Source organism: Zingiber officinale, chromosome 1B, assembly GCF_018446385.1.
Source record: "Zingiber officinale cultivar Zhangliang chromosome 1B, Zo_v1.1, whole genome shotgun sequence".
NCBI classification, from domain to species: domain Eukaryota; kingdom Viridiplantae; phylum Streptophyta; class Magnoliopsida; order Zingiberales; family Zingiberaceae; genus Zingiber; species Zingiber officinale.
Window position 1 is genome coordinate 150,979,550 of NC_055986.1, and position 15,719 is coordinate 150,995,268.

Here is a 15,719-nt window from a genome sequence, read left to right on the forward strand (position 1 = left end):
TTTCAGGAAATGAAAACCCCAATCGATTAGCCGATCGATTGGGATGTGTTTCCCTTGAGCAGTAGCTCATAGAATAGATCAGCCGATCAATTCATTCACGCTTGGATCGATCGGGCAATCGATTCAGACATAATTTTTACGAACAGAACCTTGCTGAATCGATCAATGGATCAATTGGGTGTGTGTCAATCGATTGAGTCTCAACCCAATCTATTGAAAAGGCTGATTTTGGCTGGGAATGTCTGATTTCAATACTTTAAGCCATTTTTGGCCCCTTTAACCATTCCTAATTACCCCTTGAAACATATTTGTATACATTTAGGGGGAGTTTTCATGATGAAAATAAGGATAGATTGGTTAAGGAACACTAGGTTAAAGTTTAGGTTGAGGTTTAGTTTCAATATTGGATTTTTGAACCTCAAAACTTCTAATTTTGGGTTTCCTAAAGGTTTAGAGATTCCAAGTCATTGTTGGTGCAATGACAAAAGTTTAAAGCATGTTTTTAGGGGGAGCTACTCTTTAAAAACATGGAAATATTTTTCCAAAATCATTGAAGGTGGTAAATCCTTCGTTTGGAAGAATGCTCAAGGTTGAGCATTGGGGAACAATGAAAGATTGGATATCTTCATTGTAGAAAAGGAGTATGCTCAAGGAGGAGCATTGAATATAATGAAGGGTATAGGACCTTCATTGTTGGAATGATGAATGCTCTAGGATGAGCATTGTGAAGTGGTAAATGCTCAAGGGTGAGTATTGAAGACAATGAAGGGTATGAGACCTTCATTGTGGTGTTGTGAACAACATGTGAGGTTGTGAACAATGTTGAGTAACTCTTCAGGGGAAGAGTTTTTGATGTGTGCCAATAAGGGGAGAAATGTAGGGTTTAAGTTAGGCTTTTTTCCCTCAAGAAAAGTTTGGGGAGAATGTAGGATCTAAATTATGCCTTTGCCCCTCAAGGAAAGATTAGGGGAGAGTGTAGGGTCTAAATTATGCCTTCATTATCCAAAGGACATTGGCATGAAGAATAAGTTGAGGCTATGAGATTAACCTAACTTAAAGGTATTGTCAAATATAAAAAAGGAGAAGATTGTTGGTGTAATATTCCCTGGGCCAGGCTGACTTGGTTGACTAAGCTTGACTTGACTTAAGCTTGAGTCTTGATGTTTGAGTTTCAATGTTTGAAAATACATGAAGATTGCAGATGCAATCGTCTGATTGGGGAGATTGTTGATACAATTCCCCTTTGGTCAAGAACTGACCAGGTTGATGTGAAGAAGAATTAAGTAGGTCAAGGTGAAAGACCTAACTGGAGGTTAGGCAAGGGAAAATCCTGGTGAGTGAAGTCAGGTAAAAGACCTAGTGCATGAAGCTAGGTAGTTGGAAAATCCCGGTGGGTGAAGCCAGGTGAAAGACCTAGTGAGTGAAGCTAGGCATGTGAAAGTCCCGGTGAGTGAAGCCGAACAATGGGAAAAATCCTGGTGAGTAAAGCCAAGTGAAAAATCCTAGTGAGTGAAGCTAGGTGAAAGTCCTAGTGAGTGAAGCTAGGTGAAAGTCCTAGTGAGTGAAGCCAGGTAGATGGAAAGCCCTAGTGAGTGAAGCTAGGCAAAAGAAAAGTCCTAATGAGTGAAGCTAAGCAGAAGGAAAGACCTAATGAGTGAAGTCAAACACGTGGAGATCCAGATGTATCAAGGTTGACCGGACACCTGGTGTTGGGAAGCCCAAGTAGGTCAAAGGATTGACCGGATACTTAGCACAAGCAAATCCAGATGGGTCAAGATTGACTGGACATCTGGTGGAAGTCCAAGTGGGTCATGGAGGACCGGAAACTTGGCACGAGACGGTAAGTCCAAGTGGATCAAGGTTGATCGGACACTTGGCACGAGGAGAAAAGTCCAAGTGGGTCAAAGGATTAACCGGACACTTGGCGAAGAAATCCCGGCATGTCAAGGTTGACCGAATGCTAGGCACGAGGAGTCCCAATGGGTCACGGTTGACCGGATGTTGGATTTGGGGCACCTTAGACTTGACTCTGGCAAGTTAGGGTTGGTCAATTTGATCAAGTGATCAAATTGGACCGAGCCCAATTGATCATCTGATCGATTGGCATAGTGCTACGATAAACAGCATCCCAATCAATCAGCTGATCGATTGGGAAGAAATGTTGCGAGCATACAACGATCCCCAATTGATCAACCGATCGATTGGGCACCGCCAATCGATCAGCCGATCGATTGGGGGTTGGAAATCGTGTGTGACGCAAGAGAACTGAATCTATCAGGTGATCAATTCATGCCATTTTCCAGAGAGCACAGAAGGAGGCTGAATCAATCAGCCGATCAATCCAGCCTCCCCAAATGATCGGCCGATCGATTGGGAGACGATCATTGCGCAGGATAAAGCCGTTGTCGAGCGTCTTCCTCCGCATCTCTTCCTCTCCACTTCCTGCGATGATTTCTCACAAGTTCACACCAATTCTTGAAACTTCTTGGAGTAAAGTGTTGCTGCACTTCCAAGGTAAAGAGTTGTTCCACATAAGGAGAAGCAAGCTAGAGTTTTGTAAATCTCGTAAGATTTGTATTGTGTAAGCTTGTTTTTCTTTCTTCTTGTACTGAGAGGTTGTAAAAGGCTTCTCCACCTTCGGTAGTTACCGAGAAAGAATGTTTTATTAGTGGATGAGTGAGTGAGGGCCGGATCCTTGAATTAGTCACCTCTTCTTGAGGTGGATACTAAGTAAATCCCATCTTTAGGATTGTGAGTGTGCTTTGTATGTATTTCCGCTGCATATCATAATTATCAAAGCAAGACAATGAAGCGCGACGAGCTATTCACCCCCTTCCCCCTAGTATAAATCGATCCTAACAAATAAAACTACCACATCCTAATTTTTTCACTCTTCTATTTTCAGATAGGATTATATACTAAATGGTTAAAGTTAATTGTATTGTGTTCTAATATATATGTGTCAAATGTACATATGCTGCAAATTTACAATACACATTATAGGAACAATGGGGCAAATAAAGATGAAGTCCAAATGGTTTAAAGTGGATCCAACAGCTGACAACGGTGAGAATTCTAGATAGGTTGAGGATGACCAAATACCAAGTAGATAAGAGGTACGTAGGTAGGGAATAATTAAATATCAAGCAAGAAAATATAATAATAGATCTTTTGAGAATATAAAATATAAAGTATAAATAGAGATGAAAAAAAATTAAAGATTTCTTTTTAAAATGTGATTATAAAAATCATTAAAGGTAAAAAAATCGAAAGAGCTTCTCAAATTATACAAATCATTAAAAAAATGTTCTTTTTCAAAAGACAGTCAAAAGGGTATCCCATCATGTGTTTTGTAATCAAAATATGATAAAAAATTAACTATTCTATTTTAATCAAAATTATTATACACAAAGTACTATTATATCATAATGTTCTTTACCAATTTTGTCAAAATTACTTAAACTTAATCAAAATCACTTTAAGCTAAAATCACTTTAAAACAGTTATAGAAGTTATTAAGTAATTGCTTACATAGTTATAAAAGCTATTAAGTAAGCTGCCAAACCCTAAATCATAAAATCCTAAACACTAAAATCTTTAATCTTAAATTTTAAATCCGGAATACTATTATATAAACATACTTTTATTATCTTCATCAAAATTAATTAAACTTCATCAAAATCACTAAAATTGGTTAAAATTACTTAAAACAAGCATAGAAGCTACTAAGTAGTTGTACATGATTATAATTAAATCCTAAACCCTACCTCTTTAATGTTAAAATATTTAACTCTAAATTTTATACTTTGAATATTATTATATCAAAATACTTTTTTATTAACTTAGTCAAAAATATTATCACTTTATCAAAATTATGTTAGTGCTGAAAGCACAACGTTTAATCTTGAGTTTTAATATATGACTAAGGTTAAAGTTATATTTGTTGTGATCTAATAAGTTAGTGTCAAGTGTGCATGAGTAAGTTATTTGATAGTGATAAAGTCCTGATTGGGGGCCAGACAATGACTAAAGTTCTAGCGGAGCTAGGCAACTGAAAACTTGATTGGGAGTCAAGTAAGGGAGCAAAATTAGACAGTCCAGGCGACTAGCTGGTAATAACTCTCGACGAGAAAAATCAGAGAGTCCAAGCGATTGTATCTGGGTCGGGGGGACTGGAGCAGCTTCCAAGTGGTCGGGAGATGACATTATCCAACGATTCAAGAACAGGTTTAACCCATCTCTAGGCTACCGTAGGGCTTTCAGTCAATCTGAGAATGTGGATGGTATTATCTATTGGATAGATATTGTAGCCACATCAATACTCTCCAGGCGACCGAGGAGGTCCAGTCGACTGGAGAGTGCCATATTAGCAATAGGAGAGGGCTATATAAAGGGCATCGAGGTCAAACTTTCAATACATCTCAATTCACTCATCACACTTATTCTTGTGCTCATGCTCTAGTGTTCTCATGTTTTTTGTGTTGTAACATGCTGCAACTTCACGCTTCAACATTGATCGACAACATCTAACGTAACTTTTCATTATTTCTTGTGTTGTCATATTTGTTTTATTTGAGCTTAATTTTTAGATTCTTTTTCTGTACGATTTCTCTTTTTCAGAGGCTTTCTAGAAAGGAGAAATTTAAAATAAGAATCATTTTATTTTAATTTCCTTGTGTGTCGATTATACTCTGATTTATAAACTGCTGAATCATTCTTGCATATTTATATTATCTTATCTTACTTCATCAAATCTATGCAAGTTAAATTATTTTCGTTGTGTTGTTTATAGGATTAAGTTTTGTGTAAGTATTAAGTTTTGTGTTAATTTATAGGATTTTTTAAATTTTTTTTAAAATGATACTTTTTTTATTGTTTGTTTGTTTTGATGAGGAAAAGAAGAATTGAAAGAGAAGAAAGTGTTTGTTATGGAAGAAGATGATTTAGTGATGTACATATTGACTTGTTTTTATGGATTATATTGACTTGTTTTTATGGATTTGATATGTAAAGTAACTTATTTATTTGTTTTAATTTATGGATTGATATGTAAATAGGATGTGTAGGTAACCTATTGACTTGTTTTGACGTATGGATTTGGTTTACAATATAAATAGGATGTGTATGTTGTGAAATATGATGTATTGGATGTATATATTAAATAGGATATGTTATATAAACAGGTTTGTAAATGGTTGTTGATGTATATTGTATTGACACGATGAAATGGAGAAATGACTAGGTTCTGGTAAAATTTTTTAACATTTTGGGATGAATTTGGCAAAGAATTATTTTTTCATCAAATTATCATAAATTATTATGTATCACAAATATACGATGAATCTAGAATTCATCATAGATTTAGCAAATTACAATGCTAGATTCATCATAGATTTAGCAAATTAGCATTGTGATGAATCTATATTCATAGTAGATTTAACAACGAAAATAATATTTATCATCAAATCTAAGATGTAATGAGGATTCATTGCAAACTAGATTTCTTGACTTTTCATTGTCAAATCTATGACGAAAACTAGATTAGTTGCCAAATTTGGGTCGAACGCATAATTTCGTTGTAGATTAGCACTTGACAATTGTGACGAATTTCATTTTTGTTATAAAATCACAATGAATTTGACGACAAAAATATAATTTATTGTAAATTCTATGTTTTCATCATAGAATTTGACAACACCTTGTCGCAAATTTATTTTACGGTGATTTTTTTTTAAAAGAAATCATCATAAAATTTATCCCAAATTATTAATTTTTTTGGAGTAGTGTAATATTATAGATTGATTAATTGTAGTTTTTTGCAGTGCGACCAAATGCTACATAATATATATCCGATACTATCCTCCCCACAGGTGTAGTACAGCGCGTCCAAATACTATATAATATATATCCAAAACTTTCCTGACCAGTGACTCATCCTACACTCCCGACTGGCCTCATGAAGACGCTCGACGACCACTCGGAAACTAGTACTCTCGGTGGTGCTTGGCGACACAATCGGCAAGAGTGTTTTTTTTTAAAAAAAAACTCTTGCCAAAAAATGACTTCTTCTTGCTTGAGCTTTATATTTGTACCATATTGCAAACACATCGTGACCATGACCAAAATGGCTTCTATTGTGTATATTTAATTAGTTCTTCGTGCAATGAACAGGTCATCCATATCCTAATTCTTAGTGTTGCTGTGCTAGCAAACATTGTTGTCGTCGACCTAGGAAATCCTCAATCAATAGAAACATTACTCCATATATAAGGTTTTTTATAATGCCACTCAACTTCTCAAGCAACTGAACGTTCATAATTGTGCAGGGCCACTAAACCATGCCCGAGATTACAATTAATTCTAAATTCACAGGTAGTCTCTTCGATCAGAAAATCTAAGCACTTCAGACTACAGCAACTTCTTCAGTCAGTAGTCTAGTCACAACATTTATCTTTAGGGTAATACTAAATTATCAGAATCTGACCAACCAGAATACATGCATGTATGCATGTATAAAAGCATTTTAGTAATATCATATTTATATATTAATTACATATATGTACATGCATGCATTATAATTGGAAGATAGAGATTTCTAGTTGACCAGATTCTAACCAACAAAATTTACTGTTATCTTTAACCATGGCAAAGCAAAACCCATGCAGCAGACATCGATGTTTCCCCATAAATCAGTTGCACGATTAATTAGTATCATCTGTTTTTATCATACAGTTAGAGATTACATTTCTGCTTTTCTGTCATACCTTTGAATACTTGACTGGATTTCATGAAGTTCAGAACAACTGAAGCCAGTTCTTCCAGATGTGCAGTATAACAATGGTTGGCACCTTCCATAATATGTAATTTGTGGTTTGGAATGAGCTTCGCAAACTGCATTGCATCTTCTGCCGGAACAATTTGATCTTTTGAACCATGAACAAGCAAGACTCTGAAACAAGCAGACTTATACTTATCCAAAAAAACAAATGTTCTAACAGTGGAACTTATAAGAAACACCAATTATTCAATGTAAAAAAGCATCCGACCCCTCTTAAATGAAACAATAGGCACATTTATAAAATGGAATTATAGGATGAAACTTAGTAGTCCATACGCATGTTTATAAAAATGCAATTAAAAGATGAATGTTAGTAGTTTTAAATAACTTCAGTTTAAAACAACTTTAGATTAGTGCTGATGCAAATAATATTCTTAGACGTTAAAAGGTACTGAATCAATTACGTGTGTGCGAATGACAAGATATCCATAGTCTCTACCTACATGAAACCAGTCAACTAAAAAGTTTCCTCAAACTTCATATATAGAAAAGGTTCCTAAAATTGTCAAAAAATTTTAAAAAAAAAAAAAAAGTCAGAAACTAGAGATAAATATTAGACAGCGAGCACCATCCTTTTTTATGTACCCTAAAGCTCTCTTTCTTACAGTGGAAGGAAACAATTATGTAAAGAAAACGGTAGAAAAAAAGATCATATATAATATTTTCTATATGTTCTTTTCCTTTGATGGAAGGAAAGAGTGAAAAAAAAAGTTTTAAAACATCATTCGTCAAAGATAAAAAAAAATACATAAATGAAAAACAGATTTTAAAACATTATTTTTTTTTTGAAGTTTGGATTTAAACTCCATTCCTTGCAACAGTGAATTTTCGGCTCAAATCATATGACAGGATATATATGAAAAGTGAAAAAAAAAAAAAAAAAAACTTTTGCCAGTGGTTTCTTTTCATCAAAGGAATTGGGAACAATTGCAGCTGGGAAAATATATTGTTTTTTCCTCATAGGAAACACTCCATGACAAAAATCATTCTGCAAATCAAAAGTTCAATTCAATACCACCAAGTAAGACAAACAAGACTAGAATTTTATACCATTCACTAACTGCTTTGACTTAACTACATTGAAATTCCAAGTAAAATACAGGTAAACATGCCTACTGTGTTATTTAATATATTTCAAATCTGAAAAATTGTAAAAGAATGGCCTCAACACAGATCCATACCTGAATTGGATTTCCCGGGTCAATGGAAAAGGTATAAGAAGATTACAGAAACATTTCTAACCTGCATTTCTTGTCAATAGAATGGCATGCTATGCACATATCAGTCTCTAGTCTATCCTTCAGACTGTCTTCGGTGACCCTATACTCAAAATTTCCTGCAGTATAATCAGAAAAAAAAATATGCCTAATCTTAGCAATACACCAAATGCACTAACTGACCACTACTGCCACTGGCAAAGAAGATAATTGACAGAAAGGAAGAAATGAAATACAGCAGGAACTAAAATTTATACATCAAGTTGTAGATACCAACCATAATAGATTTAAAAGAATTATAATAAAATTGAAGCTGTTGATTATATCTTCTTATAAATATAGACTCGATCAGATTGATAGAATGATCATTGAGATCCCCAAAAAATATAGAGATAGGACTCATAGTTGTCGTGTGAAAAAAAAATGAAATAATAATCAATGGGCAAACTAATCCTCAAATCAGCCCTAAATTAAATTTCTTGCCTCCACAGCCTCACAATCCCAAGCCTTTGAACCCTTCAACCAACAACTCTCCCAACACTGGACCAATTTGTTGGCAGCTCACTGCTACACCAGTTTTTTTTTTTAACATCAATCAGCAATTCCTGCTTCTCCTAGCAACCAGTGTGATCCCTACACAAACAATAGCATCCAATTTATTTCCCTTGTCTTTAATCTTATCACTCTGACTTTGAGGTACACAATTGACCTCTCTTTGTTGTTATTGACTTAATGTGGTAATAAATATTAATTTTGGATGGTTTAGATTATGCTTCTTTCTCTTGATTTTTCATAAATTGATTAATGTGAAAAATTGCTGTAATTTTTTCAGGACTTAATTATCATTAATTGGGCAAAATAACAATTTCAGTTGTAGTAGAAACAACATATTATGTTTAACTTGATATAGTTATATCAATTTTCTCTTTAAATTGGTGATTTATGGTGGAAAGAATTGATTCCACATTTGTTCACACCAAAATAAGGTTGTAAAAGTTCCAAGCCTAGTTAAGCTTTGTGTGGTTCAAGCTTATTTGATAAGGTAACCGAGTGAAACAATGTCGAGCCTAAAATGAACCAAGCCGTTGAAAAGGTTGTTCAAAGTTGGATTGCTTTCTTTTTTAAGAGCTTGTACTTGGTTCAAGCTTGCCTTGAGCTCCATTCAAGCTTGGCTTGAGCTTGATTTGTTTAGATGTTATTATGCTCTCAATTCAAACTTGTTTGATTGTTTAAAATTTTTATATTTTTAATCTTGTTTTGTTGATTAATGAGCTTGATATTATAAGCTTATTTATTCATTTTGAGAGTTTCTTTATAAATGGATTTTCTTTATAATTGGGCAAATTATGCCTATTACCTTGATCTGCAATTTTAGCTTAGATGCTACTACTACGAAAAATGGATTAAAGTTGCCTTTCTTTTTAATTTAATTTCCAATTTTTTAATATCATTGGAGGTTCATGAAAATAGCTTGCCATTCTTTGAGATAACAAGTAGTTAAGGTCACATAAGCATTGGCAAATTGAGAAATTCATAGTGGTAGAGAATTAACCAAGAAACGAGTATTAAGAAGTCTACTGACACTCGTTGGAGTTTCCATTATGGGACTATCTTGAACTTATTAATATGCTTCTTCTACCATGATGTACTTAAGATTATCTTGGAGAATGGGTCAACTTTAGAACAAAGAGTTGAGGCAAAGGCCTTTTGAAGTTAATGCAAACATTTCATTTTCTAATCATATTGCATATTTAATGAAGGAATTAGTACAAACTTTATGAAGGGAATCTTTTTATTCAATGAAGCCATAATTTTTTTTTGTAAAATTAATTAAATTGAAATTTCTTTTATGAATGTGACTGGAACAATTAATTTTGACGTATGGCAAAGACTTAAGTTGGGTCATTATTTGATGACTTATAACAAATATATGCAAGAGTAGCAATGGAAGAAGTCCTAGCATATGAAGAGTGACAAATGTTAGGCAAGAAGAAGTCTTGGTATGTCGAGGTTAATTAGGTACTTGACTAAATGTAAGTCTCAGCGCAAAAGGAAGAATACCTCAACAAAAGTCTTGAAGAAGGGTATTCTCGCCCCCAGGGCGTAGCACAGACGGTGGGCGCATGGTATCTCTGACGTAATGGTCAGGGGTAGATTCTCAGGAACTGACGACCTGGGGTTTACCCCGCCATGCGACTATGGTCTGTGTACCTGCATGAACCTCCCTCCATATCCGTGGGGCCGGCACTAGGGGGGCCGCTAAGGTAGCGGATCTATCTTTTTGAAGAAGGGTATTCTCCAGTGACTTGACAGATTTCAATTGTGCAACAAAAGTGTGAGTCCATATGGAAATCAAGGGCTAGATCTGGCTCAGACTAAGGCCTTAGAAGCGGCTAAGTCAATATTTTATGTGATCACTAGTCCACTGATATTCGAGTTGACTACTGAGTAGACAACTTAGGAATAAAAAGCCTTCAATTTACTTACGTTGATTAAGCAATCAACTGAGGAGTCGACTTATCTAAAGGAACAAAAGGTTACAAAGATTGTCTTTGTTTAAGAGTAAACTGGTGATTTTTGAATCAACTAGAAATATTGTTTAATCTATCAAAGAATCGACTCATGGTTTCTTGAATACTGTTAGTGGTTAAATGGTTGTAATAGAACCGTTAGTTGTTATGGTGGTTATTTTAGAAGTTATAGTACAGAGCAGTCAACTGAAGTGACACGTAAAGTGGTTGTGCACCAGTGGCCAATAGACTGATGCAAATTAGAATAGATGATTCTAGAGATTTCTTGGAAGCTTGGTTGCTGAGTATAAATATAGGGCATGTTGTCTATGAAATTACATCAATCTATAGCAAAGTTATTCTATCATACTCTCTCCTCTCAAGCTCTCTTCTCTACTTTTGAAATTTTCTTTCACTCTTTTGTAACAAAGGCTTTATAAAAGGTTTCACCACCTTTAGAAGGTTTCAAAAAGGAGAAAATTAATGACATTCAAAGAGTGACCTGTTGAAAGATCATAGGCTCTGAAGTAAGAGCTCAGAGACTATTGAACCACGTAAACAATTGAGTTACATTGTTATCTTCTTTATTTCTTTTACAATTGCATTGTTTTGTTTCATGTGTTTTGCCTTTACATATACTTGTGCTTGTTGCAAACTAAATATTTGTCTAAAATAGAGAAAAGGCTAACCCTTCCCCCCTCTATTCTTCCCTCTTCAGTCCTTCAGAATGAAATATTATAGACAAAGGATGTCAACAACATGAAATTATACAACTTAATTTAAAACATTAGCATTTGGGATTGTTTTATAAAGTGAATACTAAGTTGCTCTATGTGGCATGCCTAAGTACAAATAATGTTTTTGTGGATTTTGATAAAAATAAAATAAAAAAATCAAGTAGCTTAATTCTATTGATATGAATTTTTTGTTATAGATTTGATGGTTTTGGATAATTGAGACAACTGATACGATTATGATTAAAGGGATAAATCTTGAGTTGTATAGAAGTCTCAATCTTTAACCGGAAATACACAATTCCAATAACCTATTGTGTCGTTCTTTTATAGTTTTGATATTTATTTAATTGAGTTATTAATGATAACATGATTTATTAATTATAAGTTATAATTTTTAATAAACTATTTTAGTATTGTTAATTATTATATAAAAATTAATTAGATTGTTAAAATATGTTTGTTTTTCTCTTTGTATTTATTGATTAATTTGATACTCTGAGTTAAAAATGCTCGCCGCCAATTAACTTTTATCTAGAAGGTCCTAAAATCCTTCCATTGTTAAGGATGTTAAGTAATAATGCTTTTGACTTCTTCTAAGTCAAATAATTTAACAATACGTTTCGACCATGTCATGTAGTATAGTATGAGATTTTAAGCTATGGTGCAGAGATAAATTTAGATGAAACTTTAGCCCTTTTAGTCTTTCACTTATTTTATTTGACATGCTTTGTCATATGTTAAAGTGTGACAAAATAAAGCCAGCTAACAAAAGATGATACCGGGGCGTTGACCAGCTTGACTTTGACCTCCCCCATGTCATCGACCCTCCGAGGGATGGACCCTTCTCCGAGGGGTGGGCCCTTATCACCGGATCAGTACTTATTCTCCAATTACGGGAAGAGATGTTGTTAGGCTTACAGCAAATATCACTCTTGATAATGTTCTTTTTGCACCTAAATCTCCTATTAGTTTACTGTCCATAAGCCAGCTAACAAAAGCTCACAATTGTTATAGATCTTTTTATTCATTCTATTGTATTATTTAGGAGCTGCACACGAAGAGGATAATTAGTGGAGGACATGAGAGTTATGGCCTATACTATCTCGATTCGGTTACACCTGTAAGTTCCTGAGCACTCTCAACAACTGTCTCCTTATCAGTGGCATTAGTCATCCATCTTCTTTTGCTCTCAAAAGTTTAGTTCTCATTCTGTCTACTAATTTTCAATGCGAGTCCTGTGAGTTCGACAAACACCATCATACTTCTTTTCCTTCTAGAGTTGATAAACGTAGTTCTTTTGCTTTTGAACTTGTTCATTGTGATGTTTGGGGACCTAGTAGACTTAAAGTCCATAGGAGGTTTTCAATATTTTATAATTTTTGTTGATAATTATTCTCGTATGACTTAGTTATATTTACTCAAAAATTGGAGTGAGGTTCCTACGGTGTTAACATCATTTTATAATGAAATAAAAACCCAATATTCTATTGTCTTACACAGTCTTTGTACTGATAATGAACGCAAACACCATCATATTTTAGACGTAGGTCGTACTCTTCTTTGTCACATGCATGTTCCTAAGTTTTTGCTACTGTGTTACATGGGGATATCTCTTATCTTCATCCCGACAAATCTCTTTTCTCTGTACCTCCTCGCATATTTGGTTGTGTTTGTTTTGTCCATAATTTTACTACTTGGATAAATTGTCTCCTCACTCTATCAAATGCATTATACTTGGATATTCTCGCACACAAAAAATATATCATTATCTTGACCCACTCACAAAACATTGTTACACCTGTACTGATGTTACGTTTTTTTAAGTCTCAACCAAGGTTTAAAATTTCAACCCGTGCTGAGGTTTCGGTCCGAAACCGGAACGATACGATTTCGATATCATACCGTGCTATGCCAATACGGTTTCCTTAATTTTATTTAAACATTAAATCAATAAAAAATATAAAATAATTAAAATATATATATAAGAATATAAATTTGATTTAATAGAATTTTTATAAAAAAATTTAATTTTTTTAGAATTTTAAAGAATTTTTAAAATTTTTAAAATAGTAAAAACAATTTCAGAATATTATTTAATAAAATTGATTATTTTTTTAAAAATTTTAAATATATTTTTTATATTTTATTGGGATAATTTACTTAGGGTTTATGAAAGTCACTTTAAAATATCACAATTAAATAGGAATTGTTTAATTTATTTAAATTGTAATCTTGCACAGTTATCCCTTCCCCGCGACCCAGCGCCCGCGCCTACGACGCCCCATGGACGCCTCCAACGGCGTCAGAGGCGTCCGGCGGAACCGGAGGAGTTCGGCGACACTTCCGACGGGCGGAACGGTAAGTTTCGCGACACCTCCGGTGCCCATGACGCGCTTCAAGCGCCGCGAAGCTTCTGGCGACGCTGTTCCTCCTAGTGCGATGATTTCTGGTGTGCATGCGACTCCTCTTGGCGTGTGACGCACGATTCGACGAAATCGTCGCTCGTCCGGTGCCGATTTCGCTGCGTGGACGGAACGGTAAGTTTCGCCCGTTCCGCCCGACATGAAACGAAATTTTGAACTATGGTCCCAACCATATTTTTCCCCCATGTAGCTTAGTCACATGATACATTAGCATCTCTTCCATTACCTATCCCACTATCCATATTCCCCACTACAGATGTTCAGTTTCCTAAACCATTGCAGGTGTACACAAGGCGTGCTCGGACAGAACCAAATTCATGTCCTTCACCTCTTCTTCTTGAAGCTCCTGATGCTCTATTCCCCACTACAGCTCCGTTTCCTAAACCATTGTAGGTGTACACGAGGCGTGCTCGGACAGAACAAGATTCATGTCCTTCACCTCTTCTTCTTCAAGCTCCTGATACTCCTCGCCCCTCCAATATTGATCTGTCGGCTTTTTGTATAGGTATTCGTTCCTGCACTACTCATCCTCTGTCTAATCATATCTCATTTGATTACCTTGGTCCTGCATTCCGTGCTTTTGTTGCTTCTCTATCATGTACAGAAGTTCCAACTTCCTACTCTAAGGTTTATTAACACTCGGCTTGGTGAACAACAATGGATGAGGAAATGTCTGTCCTCATCTCTCGTGATACTTGGGAGTTAGTGGTTGCACCACCCTTTGTTGATATTGTTGTCTGTCGTTGGATATTTACTCTGAAATTTAAAACTAACGATACTATTGATTGATATAAATCTCATTTGGTGGCCAAAGGATTTACACAGACTTATGGTGTTGATTGCTTTAAGACGTTCTCTCCTACTACTCACCTGAATTCTATTAGAGTTCTATTCTCCTTGGCTATCAATCAATCTTGGGCAATGTATTAGCTAGATGTGAAGAATACTTTTCTTTATGGTGATTTGAACGAGACCGTGTTTATGGAGCAACCTCTAGTGTATGTTGCTAGGGGGAGAATGCTACTATGGTTTGCAAACTTAAAAAGGCTATTTGTGGTCTTAAACAAAGTCCCAGAGTCTGGTTTGATAAATTTAATAATATAATTAGTGTTGTTGGCTTAATGGTGCAAATAAGATCATTCTGTGTCTATATAAAAGAGTACAAATGGGATTATCGTTCTTATTATTTATGTTGATGATATCCTAATTTTCGGCAGTGATATATGTGGGATAGATGAAGTTAAGAAGTATTTGTAGCAACACTTTGTGACGAGAGATATGGGACGTCCTAAATATTTCTTGGGAATTGAAATTTCTCTCAATAAATCTGGAGTTTCACTATACCAACGGAAGTATACTACAGATTTACTCAAAAAAATTAGATTACTTGGAACGAAGTCGGTTGATACACCTATGGATATCAATTCAAGTGTTTTGGATGATACTGGAGAGCTCTTTGAGGATAAGGCAAAATATAGACGACTTGTTGGGAAACTAATCTATTTAACAGTAATGAGACCTGACATCTCCTTTGTAGTTGGAATAGTCGTTTTATGAATAAGCCAAATCAAGTTCACTAGGATGTCACGATCGGGATTCTTAAGTACGTTAAGAAATCTCCCGGAAAAGAGTTGTCATTTAAGAGAAATAGGCACCTAAAGATCGAAGTTTATTCTGATGCCGACTATGTTGGATCTAAGACCGAAACATGGTCTACTTCTAGGTATTGCACTTATCTAGGGCGAAATCTAGTAATATGGTGTCATAAAAAAATAAACTATTGTTGCTAGATTGACTTCCGAAGCCGAGTATAGAGTCATGGCTCATACTATAACCGAGATGTTATGGCTAAAGAATTTGCTTAAAAAATTAGATTTCACCTAGAATGAACCACTATCAATATACTATGATAATCAAGCAGTTATTCACATTGCAAGTAACCCAATTTTTTATCAGAGGACTAAGCATATTGAGGTCGACTGTCCATTTATTCG

The 15,719-nt window shown here is 34.9% G+C and overlaps 1 protein-coding gene across 1 annotated transcript in view; it reads right to left on the reverse strand.

The window, feature by feature from the left end:
- Positions 1–6,599: 6,599 nt before the first annotated feature.
- The window catches only part of LOC121985057 (uncharacterized protein YfhR-like), a 37,930-nt gene continuing 28,810 nt past the window's right edge, over positions 6,600–15,719 (reverse strand). The window contains exons 6-7 of the mRNA XM_042538313.1: positions 8,081–8,174; positions 6,600–6,949 (exon numbers count right to left, since the gene is read on the reverse strand). Of these exons, the coding sequence (XP_042394247.1) occupies positions 6,733–6,949; positions 8,081–8,174 (311 nt within the window). The 3' untranslated portion in view covers positions 6,600–6,732. The remainder of the gene's footprint in view (positions 6,950–8,080; positions 8,175–15,719) is intronic.